This window comes from Telmatherina bonti (assembly GCF_933228915.1).
Source record: "Telmatherina bonti genome assembly, chromosome: 21".
NCBI lineage: Eukaryota > Metazoa > Chordata > Actinopteri > Atheriniformes > Telmatherinidae > Telmatherina > Telmatherina bonti.
In genome coordinates this window covers 4,904,965-4,921,863 of record NC_136630.1, presented here as the reverse complement: position 1 = coordinate 4,921,863, position 16,899 = coordinate 4,904,965, and the positions used below count along the sequence as shown (strand labels likewise).

At 40.3% G+C, this 16,899-nt stretch overlaps 1 protein-coding gene across 1 annotated transcript in view; it reads left to right on the top strand.

The window, feature by feature from the left end:
* Positions 1–16,899, top strand: part of LOC306771611 (uncharacterized protein) — a 137,702-nt gene that overhangs the window by 43,941 nt on the left and 76,862 nt on the right. The window contains exons 6-8 of the mRNA XM_079260853.1: positions 1,951–2,145; positions 3,879–3,959; positions 4,544–4,656. Of these exons, the coding sequence (XP_079116979.1) occupies positions 1,951–2,145; positions 3,879–3,959; positions 4,544–4,656 (389 nt within the window). The remainder of the gene's footprint in view (positions 1–1,950; positions 2,146–3,878; positions 3,960–4,543; positions 4,657–16,899) is intronic.

The window sequence follows — 16,899 nt, the reverse complement described above, 5'->3', positions numbered from 1 at the left end:
GCCATCATTTAGGGTTTGATCTTTCAACCCTATCAGTGGAAATAGGACTCAATATAGATTTTGGTTTATAGTTTTTTATATGAGTCCTATTTACATAATCCTTTTATTTTCTGTCACGTCCTGTCAGCTGGCTTTTTAAATATTATTATATAGATATATATATAGATATAGATATAACTGTGTTTAGCCAACTTTTCAACCACTTTAACTTTTCAGTTAAACCATCAGAAGTCCAGAATTCATATTAATATTTATATTTTATCATCTTTTGATTGATGGACAAGTCATTATGGAGGATTCTCAAATGATAAATCAGAATTCTGTCCAGCTCATGGTCTTGTTTTTATCTTGAAACGTGTGATTAAATGTGCATAATAATGACACAGATCAGAGCTGTGCAGTGTTTCACAGAGATGGAGGACCTTTTTTAATGCAACACCTGCTAAGTAGCAGCATGGTGACGCATTAACTTGATCCGCCGTGTACTTCAGCTGACCTTTGCACCCTCAGATTTTCTTCACCAGTGAGCTTGTGTTGTTAATTAGTGTTTTGCGCTGGTGTGATTTTCCTCTCATGTGTGTGCCGTAATGATGTGCAAATGAGCGGAGGGGAGATCTGGGACTGGGGATTTTCTTGGCATACTGCTCATGTTGAGAAACCCAAATGAAAGCTTGCTTTCTTCGGAAGTGTTTCGTGTGTTTGGGATTAAAGCTGTGGGCTGCTGGACAGTCATTTATTTCTGGCCAACTGGTGTAACCATACTGGTCACAAAGCCCCTATCTTCATCATCATCTTCATCAGTCCAGCAAATGAACCCAGAGACCTCGTTTCGGTCTTCAGCAGCGGCTGTAAAAGTAGCTCATTTTTAGCTGAGTGGGACACAACATGCTTAGATTATTATCAGAGTAATTCAGATGGAATGAGTTTTGCGCTTGTGAACTGCTGAAGGAGCTTCATCAGGAATCAGAGCGAAAACACAAGAAGAAAGATGTGATGTTAAAGCATGTGTCAAAGTGTAAAATCATAACGCATATTATGCTTAAGTATTAATAATAAAACATTACTTTAGATCCAAATTTGTACTTAAATTCTTAAGTTCATCTATGAATTTTAGCTTACCTTCCATTCCATGTCTCCACCTTTTCCTCGGCCGTTTTTCTGGCTCTGCATCATTAACTCTGTCTTCCTTTTGAGTATTTTTTAATATTCTCGACTGTTTTACATGAAACCTTAAAACTGGGACTGTTGATATACTGGACTTAATAGTTTTTAATGTCAGCCTTAGTCTGTAATCTTCTTTTTACCCTCTTTTTCACTGTTCTTATCATTTATTAAGCATTTTGTTCCCATCTAAACCGTATTCGGCTCTGAGTGCCAAAGCAGCACAAAGTGCTTTTCATAATAGAAAAGAATAATAATAAAACCTTCATAAACTCAGATATAAAACATTAAAGTTCAACGACACACCTGATTGTAATCATTCTGACACACATCATTGCACACACCCACAAGGCATACATATTCACCCCTCTTTTTTACAACAGAGTCCTTAGTGGGACACTCAGCCTGGTGTGAATTAATGTTAAAAGTCTGAAAATGCAATACTTTGCAGTTCATCTGCTTTTTTTGCCTCCTCTGATAGAAAATAAAAGACTAAATGATTAAAACTTGGGGCGAGAGCCTCAGTGAGAACAGCCGATGCGTCAGCGCCAAGCCAGGTTTTAGATAAAATCTCATCAGTCAGATCATTGATCATTAAAAGATTAAAGATTTAAAAGTTTCCTGTTAAAAGATCTTTTTATGTTTCTAAAAGACTAAGAGACTTTTGTAATGTCTGCTGGTGATGTGAACTGGAATGTTGTGAACTGCAGATGAAGGTTTATTTAGAAGAGATCACTCTGTTTGTTTTGTCTTTCCCCTTTTCCTCATCTTTACTATCGACCGTCCCAGCAGGGAGAAAGCACGTCTGGCGACTGACTCTGAACTGGACCATGACCTCAGCGACCGGCTCTGTCTGGGCAGCAGTGACACGCTCACCAACGGCAGCCATCGTGCCGATGTGGCGGCCGCCAAACGCCTGGCCAAGCGTCTCTTCAACTTGGAAGGCTTCAGGAAATCCGACGTGTCGCGTCACCTCAGCAAGAAGTGAGCAGCCAGACGGTTGCTGGTTTATAGAAAACCAGAATAACTCAACGTAATCAGTAAATGAGCATGAGACAGATCCATCAGCAGAGATAATAGGAGGCAACAAGTGATGCAGGGGCCTTAAAGCCCATTTATACTCGAAAACAAAGAGTTTTGTCCGTCTCCTGTATTTGGTCCATTTTCAAGGGGCTTCGCTAGCTGTCACTTTAAGCAGAAAACGGATCAATAACACCTGAAATCGCAGTGTCAAAACTGTCCATCCGTCTGCAAATCCGTCCTCCTCGTCGAGCACGAAACAGGCCTTTAGACGATACTGCAGGCATGGAACAACTTACTGGTTTAATGGTTCTACCATTTCCACAAGGCTTATAGCTTTTTTTTTCCAGATGCCCCCCAATGGTCAATGCTTTAGATTCTATTCTATTCTATTCTATTCTATTCTATTCTATTCTAGAGTGATTTATCTAAAGCGACTTACAAAAGAGAGTAAGGACAACACAAGCACTAAATCAAACGTGTGTTGATGTGTCGTGCTACAGCCCACCCCCACCCCCACCGGGTGTGTGTTTTAACCTTAACACAACTATTCTAATCAGGATTTTTTCACTTTTTAACTTTTCTGTAAAAAAGGCAAAAATTCTGAATATTCAAGTACATTTTTAAAAAAAAAAAAAAAAAAAAAAAAATTTTTTTCGTTACTGCTGCAGTCTTAATTTACAATTTAAAATATCACAGCGGTTTCAGAAACATTTCTTACATTGGTTGAAAACTGTTGTTGCTAATCATGTAACTATGTCTGCATGATGATTGTTCTTCAATGCACCAAGCAGTTATTACAACATATTGACATAAAATGTGATTTATCACACCTTAACCCTGTAATGGCCTGGTCTAGCGTATTGTAGAGATAAATTTGCAGATACTTTAATGAATTTCTTTAAAAAAAAATAGTGGAAATAAACCAGCCGGTTTGGGTATGTAAAACCCAAATAAGGTGTTTTTTATATCACTGTTTTACATTTCAACCATTTCACAGTTTTTACATTATTATCAACTTCTTTTTAACACATCAAGCATTAGCTAAAACAAACATTTATTCTTGTCCAAAGCAAACAGAAAAACGTGTGAAAGTTAAAGGGTTAATTAATTCTCCTCTGACTGCATCTGTATCAAATGATAAAATATTAGGAGTTCTGCTGCTGCTAAGTCTCTTTCACATGTTAAATAATTCCAAAATTAACTCCATTTTGCATGTTTAGTAAAAAAAAACAACCCTCTTTTGCTGTATCTTATCTTTAATTATTGAATGCCAATCTAAAAAGACCAGTGCACACACTGTTGTCTGTTCATTTACTGTATTTTATTATACATTCTGCCCATGAGGTGCAGTTTTAATAGATCTTCTAGCAGCGCTGCGCCGTTCATCAGTCTGCTTGCTCGTGCTGATGAGAAAGAATTTGGGATTAAAGGTTTTTTTTCCCCATTCTGACAGTTGCACCCAGGGAATCTCCTCCTTTCTTATTTCTTCTCTTTTATTTCTGCCTCCGGTTTGCTTCTTGAGCTGACAGCAGCCGTGCAAGCTGCCTGACTGACAGCGCAGACTGAGCTCAGTCACTGAAAAAGCTGCTGTTTAAACAAATCATGCTCATTTTTGGCCACTTTAGCTTCTTTATTTCATCCTCTGTTGATTTTGTGCTTTTTTATACGTTAACATTATGTCCCTGTTTCTGCAGTAATGACTTCAGCCACATGGTTGCAGAGGAATATCTTAGTTTCTTCAACTTCGGCGGCCTCACTCTCGACCAGGCACTGCGGTAAGCAGCACAGTCGACAGACACAGTGAAGTTCCCTGCCAGCTCTTTTAGCACAAACCATAAATTCTTTGATTAAAAATGAATGCACATGATGAATTTTTAAAGGATGCACGTGTCGAAAGCATCCGAGTCCTTTCCTGAGTGTTATGGTGGCTTCAGTTTGGTCCTAATTACACTGAAACCTGAACTCTCAGATGTATTGATGCTGTCTGAGTTGGTCTGGAGAGGCTTCTCTCCCCTGGTAAACACTGCTCTCTAAAGGGCAGCTCCAGCACTGCATATAGATGGTATTTTAAACTCCACTCTGTTGTGTGTGTTTGGACTAATCTGTAACACAGGTTTGTTGCTTTTTTTATGTCTAAACGTAACGCTGACTGTCCATCCTCCACCTTCACATGCTTCTACTGAACTAATTAATAGGAAGGAATCAGCAGAATCCTTTAAGTAAAAGCTGTAACATGGCTTCTAAGTGTATTTAATTAACCGTATGAGGAATATACAGGATTTAAATCAGGTCATCTTCGATCAGCTACCAGTTGGCTGTTTGTTAACCATCTGCTGACTCGATTGTGTTTGTGCTGCAGGACTTTCCTCCGGCAGTTTGCCCTCATGGGGGAGACTCAGGAGAGGGAGAGGGTGCTGTCACACTTTTCAAGGCGTTACTTGGACTGCAACCCAAAAGTCATACCATCAGAGGGTAAGCGCTGAGACAAAGTGAAAATGGACGAAAACAAACATAAATCTGCAGAAGTCTTGATCCACACCCACTTTTTTCTCTATAATTTCTCCTCCGAGCAGTCAGGTTTTTGTGTAATATTTTAAAGTGTTCGTAAAGGGAAAAGCTCCTCCTTACAACGTTGTCTGCTGCTTTTTCACATGCTTCAGTCTGTCCTTGTTCCTGTCCATTTTCTGGAGAACGTGTTGGTTTAGCCACTAAACTATGTCACGAAGCGTGGTGGAGGTGTGGACCCAAAATGCAGGAATGGGAGCCGGGGATGCAGAATCAAGATAGTTTTTAATGACCAAGAAATTCACTGGAGGCACACTAACATGGAGAAGCAAACACACAAAGCTAAACAAAAGCAACTGAGAACAAAAACCAAGAGGTAGAACACATGGAGGGAGTAACTAGGAACAGGTGAAATGAATCAGAAAATCAAGCCAGGTGAGCTAATGAACAGGAAACTGGAGAAGATGGAACTAAACATGGAAAACTACAAAATAAAACAGGAAACTGGAACTAAACAATGAAAACTACAAAATAAAACAGGAAACTGGAACTAAACAATGAAAACTACAAAATAAAACAGGAAACTGGAACTAAACACTGAAAACTACAAAATAAAACAAGGAACTGGAACTAAACAATGAAAACTACAAAATAAAACAGGAAACTGGAACTAAACAATGAAAACTACAAAATAAAACAGGAAACTGGAACTAAACAATGAAAACTACAAAATAAAACAGGAAACTGGAACTAAACAAGGAAAACTACAAAATAAAACAGGAAACTGGAACTAAACAATGAAAACTACAAAATAAAACAGGAAACTGGAACTAAACAATGAAAACTACAAAATAAAACAGGAAACTGGAACTAAACACTGAAAACTACAAAATAAAACAGGGAACTGGAACTAAACAATGAAAACTACAAAATAAAACAGGAAACTGGAACTAAACAAGGAAAACTACAAAATAAAACAGGAAACTGGAACTAAACATGGAAAACTACAAAATAAAACAGGAACTAAGAAGACACAAAAAATCCAAACCATGTCAAAAGTTCCTCATATTATAAATAATTCAAACACAAAAAAAGACACTTGGCTCAACATTTGACCCATGTTGTGTCGATAGCTTAGCAATCAGTGATTTTATGGCACTTTGCTTTTGTAAATAATTATATTCTTTTAAAAATGCCAAAGATAACTTTATTTAACATAAATAAAATTCTAGTTATGTACAACAAGGTGATTCCTGGTAAGCTGTTAGTTGGGCATTGATGGAAACATAATATTATAACTGCCTTGACCCTCCTCTCATCCTCCCATGCGGCACATTGGTTGGCGCGCCGGTCAGCCCCTACCTCGCTTGGCAGTGTCAGAGGATCCCACCCCTTATTGTTTTTTACCACTCATCCATCCTTCTTTATGTAATATTTCTTCATCGTGCAAAAATGTGCGTTGCTCTGTGGCTGCTGCCTCAGTCGGTCTGATCCTGTTTACGTTGTATGCATGTTGTTTTGTTTACTCTTGGACGGGTTGGACTGGAATTTATTTCTTTGTCCCGGGACGCTAGCTCAGTGACAAATAAAAAAATAAACAAATAAAGAGACAAATAATAAAGCTGATTCTGATTGTAATTCTCCTTTGGGCTGCTAAGTGGAGGTAAGGACCCAAACGCAGAGCAAGAGACACCAGGAAAGGAGTGTGAGGCAGGTAGAGAATGCTACAAAGAATTTAGTTTCATGTCACTGCAAAGAACGCAGGGGAGACTGTAAATAAAGAAACAATAAACCAGCAAATAAAAGCTAAAAACCAGGAAGCATACATACACAGGAAACATCAGACACAAGTGGATTAAATGGACTAAACCAAATGAAGGTGATGAAGGTGAATTAAGAAGCAGGAAAACTACAAAATAAAACAGGAAGCCAGAACTGAGACTATGCAACAAAAGTGCACAACATGACAGATGCAGTTTTTTTACTGAGGGTCTGTCCACACCACAACCTTGAGCATATGGAACTTTTTTTCTTTCCCAAAACACTTTTTTGAATTTTTTTTATTTGACCAAATTATTCTCAAATTAGCAGCAATAATTTGTATGTAAAAAAAAAAGCCACATAAATTGATTTAACTCGTCTGCATGCAGAGTTTTTTCCTTCCCACTGTTGCCAGTGTGCTTGCTCAGGATGGGAGATTGAGCTGGATCCTCCAATTCAATCTGTTGGTTTCCTTATATAGACTATTATGAATTGGCTTTCATTATGTTTTTTTTCCTGTCTGTAAAGCGTCTTGAGATGGCGTTGCTGTGATTTGACGCTATATAAATAAAGTTGAATTGAAAATTGAATTGCATGGCTGCCGACAGTTCAGTCTCACTGTGTCGATCTCGTATCTTCAGTCCACACTAACTTAATCACCATCAGCCGCTGTAAAAACATGTAATAACATGTAATACAATCCCTTTATTTGGTTAGGTAGAGGTTTGTTCCCTTGGAAGTAGTACTGGTTATGAATACAGTACAGCAGCCAAATCCCTGAATGTAAACACGTCACTGCTGGCTGTGGGAAACGATTTAATTAGTTGATTTGACGACTTTTTCCCAGAAGAAACATGTCAACAACTAACGCCTGAGACCTTCCATTGACTGGGTTTAAGAGGAAAGAGGCCAAATGAAATCAATTTTAAGATGAAAAATAAAGAAATGGGATTTTTAAATACTACTACAACTATTACTATTATGTTTTACTTCCTGCTTTGACTATGTTTTTCTTTTTGAGAATTTTTACTGTTTGTCTTCAAAGCGCGCGTGGAATGTGTCACAGGGACACAGTGAGCTGCTTTCTCTGAGAATAACAGAGCTTGAGAAGAGGATTAAAAAACTGCAAGGAATTCGTGCGACTGAGGAATTTATTGACTCATTTTCAGCACCTGTTCAAGCTGTTGAACTCAACTTTTTGTGCGCGGCATCACATCATATGTGGAGCTTCCCGCTTCAGATCTGGCTGAAACACTTCCATGGATTTGTCAAAATGACACAAGAACAGCTGAGGAAGTTCCTAAACCGGATGGTCTAACCGATCTTTCCTACTGGAACCGTGTTGGTGCCAGACCAAAGTCATCAACTCCAGCCAAAACCTGGTCTGATGTTATCCGTCGCAAAGGTAAATCCAGCAGGAAATTAAAAGCTCCAGCACTCACTCTACCACCTGAAATCTCACTGCATAATAGATATGATCTGTTGACTCCAAGTAAAATGGATGGTAAAAGGAAAGTGAGAAATGGCTCCAAAACTCCGCCAGGGGTTAACCACGATATGAGGAGAGGTAAAAAAAATCCACAACCAGGACAACCAGAGACACCATCACCAACACCACCAAAAAAGAAATAGATACAATTCTGATTGGGGACAAAACACAACATGTGAGAATGGCAAAGACAGAAAATAGAACTTTTTCTGATACTTCAGTCAAGGAACTGATAGAGATCTTGCAGACCATTCTGTCTTCACATCCAGATGGCATGAAGATCATTGTCCACATGGGGTCTCATGATATTCTGAGGAGGAAAACTGGCTCTGAGATCCTAAAGAAAGACTTTTCTCTGCCGTTGGAGGAAATATGTCACTTTGGAGACGCCATGTTGTCATTTCAGGTCCTATTCCTACAGCAGGGAAAGGAATTGAAGTTTTCAGCAGACTTCTGGGTCTGAACACGTGGCTATCACATGCATGTATGGTCCGTAGGATGAAGTTCATCAATAACTTTAACATCTTTTGGAACTGTAAGGAACGTTTCAGACCTGATGGAGTACCTCCAATCTATCTGGAAGCAGATTACTTGGTGCTCGTCTGCGTCATGCTGTTGGAACAGCAAACCCAAACATGAGCAAAGAGATAAGAGGGAAGGACATAGAAGAGAGGCAAACAATACCCAGCTCTCCTCCCTCATCAGATCCACTTCTCCACATCACCCAAGGTCTCCAGAAGATGTCTCTGTCCCAGTCCGGACTCCAACGACCCCCATCTGTTAAGAAACAAGGGGCTCCCCCTCCTCCTCCCCATCCTCCTCTTAGATCATCTGTCCTGGCAGAGCAGAGCATGGACGATGTGCAGGATGTTCACAAAGCAGTAGCTGAGTTCAAAACAAAGATAGTGTGCCATGATGTGTTCAAGGTCCCTGCTGTAGTAGACCTACTACTGACAGCTGTTCTCAGAACAAGCCGGGACCCAGTAGGATTCCTGTATTAGTTAGAAAAAGAAGGAATGGAAAGCTGTTAACATTTAGGATGAATCTTTCTAATATGTTAACGGTGCCATGTACAAGTCAGCATACAACAGAGACCAACGTAAACTCCATAAAGCTTTACTAAATATCTCTGTCCAATAAGTCACTGTTAGTAAATGACTTCATCATTTCTCATCGTTTACTTTTTTTTTTAGTAACAGAAACATGGCTGACAGAAGGTACAAGTGCTACTGTACTTAATGGAACAGCATCTCCTCAGTTTATTTTTATAAATAAATGTCGAAACGTGAGAAAAGGAGGTGGGGAAGCTGCTTTATTTAAAGATTTTTTCCAGTGTAAAGAGATTTCATTTGGTGATTTTACTTCTTTTGAATATCTTAGTTTTATTTTAAAAGGCTTTCCTAAAATCTTTTTCTTTTAATCATCTACAGAGCTCCAGGACATTGTGCAAGTTTTATTGATGGATTTTCTGAATTACTGTCTGTTATCTCTTCTGATTTTAATCACTTTATCTTATCAGGTGATTTTAATATACACATAGATAACAGATGGTATTGCCAAAGAATTTTCTTCTGTAGTGGACATGTTTGGTTGAAGGCAACATGGAAAAGAATCGACCCACATTCGAGGTCATATTCTGGACCTGCTTATTTCTAAAGGTGTTGATATTTCCTCTGTTGCAGTTTCTGATTTGGCCTTGTCAGACCATTTCTGTATCTTGTTTAACTGAACATCCAGAATCCGATAAGAATCAAGAGTAACCTAAGCAAACAGAAGACACCATGGCGAAATACCAGTTTGGTTGTAAACCTAAAAAGAGAATGCAGAAAAGCAGAATGTAAGTGGAGGAAAACAAATCCTCAGCTCCATTATGAGTTGTACAAACAAAGCCTGCGAGAACAATGAGCTGTGCAGGGCCAGAGAGCGGTATCTATCTCACATGATTAACAAGAATATCAACAATTTCCGCATTCTGTTTGCTATGATAGAAAAACTTACAAGTCCTCCTAAACAGTTCAGCCCAGACCTCCTCTCCACTGAGAAATGCAATGAATTTGCTCACTTTTTAGAGAAAAAAATTAAAACAATTTGACAAAATATTAATGTCACATATTCAAACAAGAAAGCTAGCCTGTGTCTAAAACTTAGAAATAACTCTGATGTTATGTCAGAATTTAATATGATTGATTTAAAAATTCTACAAAAATACAGTTTCACATCTGAAATCAACAACATGCTCTTTGGACATGATACCATCCGACTTCTTAAAAGTAGTTTTCACCTCTAAAAAACAATCTCCTGCTTATTGTCAACAGCTCACTGGCATCAGGTATTTTTTCCCAAGATACCTGCTATTAAGCCACTCCTAAAGATGAAAGGATGCCTCTGTAATAAACAACTACCGACCTAACTCTAACCAGCTATAGACCTGTCCCTAACCAGCTACAGACCTATCTCTAACCAGCTAAAGACCTGTCTCTAACCAGCTATAGACCTAACTCTAACCAGCTATAGACCTATCTCTAACCAGCTAAAGACCTGTCTCTAACCAGCTATAGACCTATCTCTAACCAGCTATAGACCTATCTCTAACCAGCTATAAACCTGTCTCTAACCATCTATAGACCTGTCTCTAACCAACTATAGACCTGTCTCTAACCAACTATATACCTATCTCTCACCAGCTGTAGACCTGTCTCTAACCAGCTATAGACCTGTCTATAACCAGCTATAGACCTGTCTCTCACCAGCTATAGACCTGTCTATAACCAGCTATAGACCTGTCTCTCACCAGCTATAGACCTGTCTCTAACCAGCTATAGACCTATCTCTAACCAACTATAGACCTGTCTCTAACCAGCTACAGACCTGTCTCTAACCAACTATAGACCTATCTCTAACCAGCTATAGACCTATCTCTAACCAGCTATAGACCTATCTCTAACCAGCTATAGACCTATCTCTAAACAGCTACAGACATGTCTCTAACCAGCTTAAGACCTATTTCTCTACAGCTATAGACCTATCTCTAACCAGCTATAGACCTATTTCTCTACAGCTATAGACCTATCTCTAACCAGCTATAGACCTGTCTCTAAACAGTTATAGACCTGTCTCTAACCAGCTACAGACATGTCTCTAACCAGCTACAGACCTATCTCTAAACAGCTATAGACCTGTCTCTAACCAGCTATAGACCTATCTCTAACCAGCTATTTACCTATCTCTAATCAGCTAAAGACCTATTTCTCACCAGCTATAGACCTATGTCTAACCAGCTAAAGACCTGTCTCTAACCAGCTATAGACCTATCTCTAACCAGCTACAGACATGTCTCTAACCAGCTATAGACCTATCTCTAACCAGCTATTGACCTATCTCTAATCAGCTAAAGACCTATTTCTCACCAGCTATAGACCTATGTCTAACCAGCTAAAGACCTATCTCTAAACAGCTACAGACATGTCTCTAACCAGCTTAAGACCTGTCTCTAACCAACTATAAACCTGTCTCTAACCAGCTATAGACCTGTCTCTAACCAACTATAAACCTGTCTCTAACCAGCTATAGACCTGTCTCTAACCAACTATAGACCTGTCTCTAACCAGCTATAGACCTGTCTCTAACCAGCCATATACCTATCTCTAACCAACTATAGACCTGTCTCCAACCAGCTATAGACCTGTCTCTAACCAGCTATATACCTATCTCTCACCAGCTATAGACCTATCTCTAAACAGCTACAGACATGTCTCTAACCAGCTTAAGACCTGTCTCTAACCAACTATAAACCTGTCTCTAACCAGCTATAGACCTGTCTCTAACCAACTATAAACCTGTCTCTAACCAGCTATAGACCTGTCTCTAACCAACTATAGACCTGTCTCTAACCAGCTATAGACCTGTCTCTAACCAGCCATATACCTATCTCTAACCAGCTATAGACCTGTCTCCAACCAGCTATAGACCTGTCTCTAACCAGCTATATACCTATCTCTCACCAGCTGTAGACCTGTCTCTAACCAGCTATAGACCTGTCTCTAACCAGCTATAGACCTGTCTCTCACCAGCTATAGACCTGTCTCTAACCAGCTATAGACCTGTCTCTAACCAACTATAGACCTATCTCTAACCAGCTATAAACCTGTCTCTAACCAGCTATAGACCTGTCTCTAACCAACTATAGACCTGTCTCTAACCAGCTATAGACCTGTCTCTAACCAGCCATATACCTATCTCCAACCAGCTATAGACCTGTCTCTAACCAGCTATATACCTATCTCTCACCAGCTGTAGACCTGTCTCTAACCAGCTATAGACCTGTCTCTAACCAGCTATAGACCTGTCTCTCACCAGCTATAGACCTGTCTCTAACCAGCTATATACCTGTCTCTAACCAACTATAGACCTATCTCTAACCAGCTATAAACCTGTCTCTAACCAGCTATAGACCTGTCTCTAACCAACTATAGACCTGTCTCTAACCAGCTATAGACCTGTCTCTAACCAGCCATATACCTATCTCCAACCAGCTATAGACCTGTCTCTAACCAGCTATATACCTATCTCTCACCAGCTATAGACCTGTCTCTAACCAGCTATAGACCTGTCTCTCACCAGCTATAGACCTGTCTCTCACCAGCTATAGACCTGTCTCTAACCAGCTATAGACCTATCTCTAACCAACTATAGACCTATCTCTAACCAGCTATAGACCTGTCTCTAACCAGCTATAGACCTATCTCTAACCAACTGAAGACCTATCTCTAACCAGCTATAGACCTGTCTCTAACCAGCTATAGACCTATTTCTCTACAGCTATAGACCTATCTCTAACCAGCTATAGACCTGTCTCTAAACAGTTATAGACCTGTCTCTAACCAGCTACAGACATGTCTCTAACCAGCTACAGACCTATCTCTAACCAGCTATAGACCTGTCTCTAACCAGCTACAGACCTATCTCTAACCAGCTATAGACCTGTCTCTAACCAGCTAAAGACCTGTCATTAACCAGCTATAGACCTGTCTCTAACCAGCTATAGACCTATCTCTAACCAGCTATAGACCTATCTCTAATCAGCTAAAGACCTATTTCTCACCAGCTATAGACCTATGTCTAACCAGCTAAAGACCTGTCTCTAACCAGCTATAGACCTGTCCTTAACCAGCTACAGACCTATATCTAACCAGCTATAGACCTATCTCTAACCAGCTACAGACATGTCTCTAACCAGCTTAAGACCTTTCTCTAACCAACTTTAAACCTGTCTCTAACCAGCTATAGACCTGTCTCTAACCAACTATAGACCTGTCTCTAACCAGCTATAGACCTGTCTCTAACCAGCTATAGACCTGTCTCCAACCAGCTATATACCTATCTCTCACCAGCTGTAGACCTATTTCTAACCAGCTAAAGACCTGTCTCTAACCAGCTATAGACCTGTCCTTAACCAGCTACAGACCTATCTCTAACCAGCTATAGACCTGTCTCTAACCAGCTATAGACCTATTTCTCACCAGCTATAGACCTATCTCTAACCAGCTATAGACCTTTCTCTAAACAGTTATAGACCTGTCTCTAACCAGCTACAGACATGTCTCTAACCAGCTACAGACCTATCTCTAACCAGCTATAGACCTATCTCTAACCAGCTATAGACCTGTCTCTAACCAGCTACAGACCTATCTCTAACCAGCTATAGACCTATCTCTAACCAGCTATAGACCTGTCTCTAACCAGCTAAGGACCTATCATTAACCAGCTATAGACCTGTCTCTAACCAGCTATAGACCTATCTCTAACCAGCTATTGACCTATCTCTAATCAGCTAAAGACCTATTTCTCACCAGCTATAGACCTATGTCTAACCAGCTATAGACCTGTCCTTAACCAGCTACAGACCTATCTCTAACCAGCTATAGACCTATCTCTAACCAGCTACAGACATGTCTCTAACCAGCTTAAGACCTGTCTCTAACCAACTATAGACCTGTCTCTAACCAGTTATAGACCTATCTCTCACCAGCTATAGACCTGTTCCTAACCAGCTAAAGACCTATCTCTCACCAGCTGTAGACCTGTCTCTAACCAGCTATAAACCTAGCTCTAACAAGCTAAAGACCTGTCTCTCACCAGCTATAGACCTGTCTCTAACCAGCTATAGACCTATCTCTCATTAGCTATAGACCTGTCTCTAACCAGCTATAGACCTATCTCTCACTAGCTATAGACCTGTCTCTAACCAACTATAGACCTGTCTCTAACCAGCTATAGACCTGTCTCTAACCAGCCATATACCTATCTCTCACCAGCTGTAGACCTGTCTCTAACCAGCTATAGACCTGTCTCTAACCAGCTATAGACCTGTCTCTCACCAGCTATAGACCTGTCTCTAACCAGCTATAGACCTATCTCTAACCAGCTATAGACCTATCTCTCACCAGCTGTAGACCTGTCTCTAACCAGCTACAGACCTATCTCTAACCAGCTACAGACCTTTCTCTAACCAGCTATATACCTATCTCTCACCAGCTATAGACCTGTCTCTAACCAGCTACAGACATGTCTCTAACCAGCTATAGACCTGTCTCTAACCAACTATAGACCTGTCTCTAACCAGTTATAGACCTATCTCTCACCAGCTATAGACCTGTTCCTAACCAGCTAAAGACCTATCTCTCACCAGCTGTAGACCTGTCTCTAACCAGCTATAAACCTAGCTCTAACAAGCTAAAGACCTGTCTCTAACCAGCTATGGACCTGTCTCTAACCAGCTATAGACCTATCTCTAACAAGCTAAAGACCTATCTCTAACCAGCTATAGACCTATCTCTAACCAGCTATAGACCTGTCTCTAACCAGCTATAAACCTATCTCTAACAAGCTAAAGACCTATCTCTAACCAGCTATAGACCTGTCTCTAACCAGCTATAGGCCTGTCTCTCACCAGCTATAGACCTGTCTCTAACCAGCTATAGACCTATCTCTCACTAGCTATAGACCTGTCTCTAACCAGCTATAGACCTATCTCTCACTAGCTATAGACCTATCGCTAACCAACTATTGACCTGTCTCTAACCAGCTATGGACCTGTCTCTATCCAGCTATAGACCTATCTCTAACAAGCTAAAGACCTATCTCTAACCAGCTATAGACCTGTCTCTAACCAGCTATAGACCTATCTCTAACCAACTATAGACCTATCTCTAACCAGCTATAGACCTATCTCTACCCAGCTATAGAGCTATCTCTAACCAGCTATAGACCTATCACTAACCAGCTATAGACCTATCTCTAACCAGCTATAGACCTGTCTCTAACCAGCTATAGACCTATTTCTCACCAGCTATAGACCTATCTCTAACCAGCTATAGACCTGTCTCTAAACAGTTATAGACCTGTCTCTAACCAGCTACAGACCTATCTCTAACCAGCTAAAGACTTGTCTCTAACCAGCTATAGACCTATCTCTAGCCAGCTATAGACCTATCTCTAACCAGCTATAGACCTGTCTCTAACCAGCTACAGACCTGTCTCTAACCAGCTACAGACATGTCTTTAACCAGCTAAAGACCTGTCTTTAACCAATTATAGACCTATCTCTAACCAGCTATAGACCTATCTCTAACCAGCTATAGACCTATCTCTAACCAGCTACAGACCTATCTCTCACCAGCTGTAGACCTTTCTCTAACCAGCTAAAGACCTATCATTAACCAGCTATAGACCTGTCTCTAACCAGCTATAGACCTATCTCTAACCAGCTATTGACCTATCTCTAATCTGCTAAAGACCTATTTCTCACCAGCTATAGACCTATGTCTAACCAGCTAAAGACCTGTCTCTAACCAGCTATAGACCTGTCTTTATCCAGCTACAGACCTATCTCTAACCAGCTATAGACCTATCTCTAACCAGCTATAGACCTGTCTTTATCCAGCTACAGACCTATCTCTATCCAGCTATAGACCTATCTCTAACCAGCTACAGACATGTCTCTAACCAGCTTAAGACCTGTCTCTAACCAACTATAGGCCTGTCTCTAACCAGGTATAGACCTATCTCTCACCAGCTATAGACCTGTTTCTAACCAGCTAAAGACCTGTCTCTAACCAGCTATAGACCTGTCTCTAACCAGCTATAGACCTATCTCTCACCAGCTGTAGACCTGTCTCTAACCAGCTACAGACCTATCTCTAACCAGCTACAGACCTTTCTCTAACCAGCTATATACCTATCTCTCACCAGCTGTAGACCTGTCTCTAACCAGCTATAGACCTGTCCTTAACCAGCTACAGACCTATCTCTAACCAGCTACAGACATGTCTCTAACCAGCTATAGACCTGTCTCTAACCAACTATAGACCTGTCTCTAACCAGTTATAGACCTATCTCTCACCAGCTATAGACCTGTTCCTAACCAGCTAAAGACCTATCTCTCACCAGCTGTAGACCTGTCTCTAACCAGCTATAGACCTATCTCTAACAAGCTAAAGACCTGTCTCTAACCAGCTATGGACCTATCTCTCACTAGCTATAGACCTGTCTCTAACCAGCTATAGACCTATCTCTCACTAGCTATAGACCTATCTCTAACCAACTATTGACCTGTCTCTAACCAGCTATGGACCTGTCTCTATCCAGCTATAGACCTATCTCTAACAAGCTAAAGACCTATCTCTAACCAGCTATAGACCTGTCTCTAACCAGCTATAGACCTATCTCTAACCAACTATAGACCTATCTCTAACCAGCTATAGACCTATCTCTACCCAGCTATAGAGCTATCTCTAACCAGCTATAGACCTATCACTAACCAGCTATAGACCTATCTCTAACCAGCTATAGACCTGTCTCTAACCAGCTATAGACCTATTTCTCACCAGCTATAGACCTATCTCTAACCAGCTATAGACCTATCTCTAACCAGCTATAGACCTATCTCTAACCAGCTACAG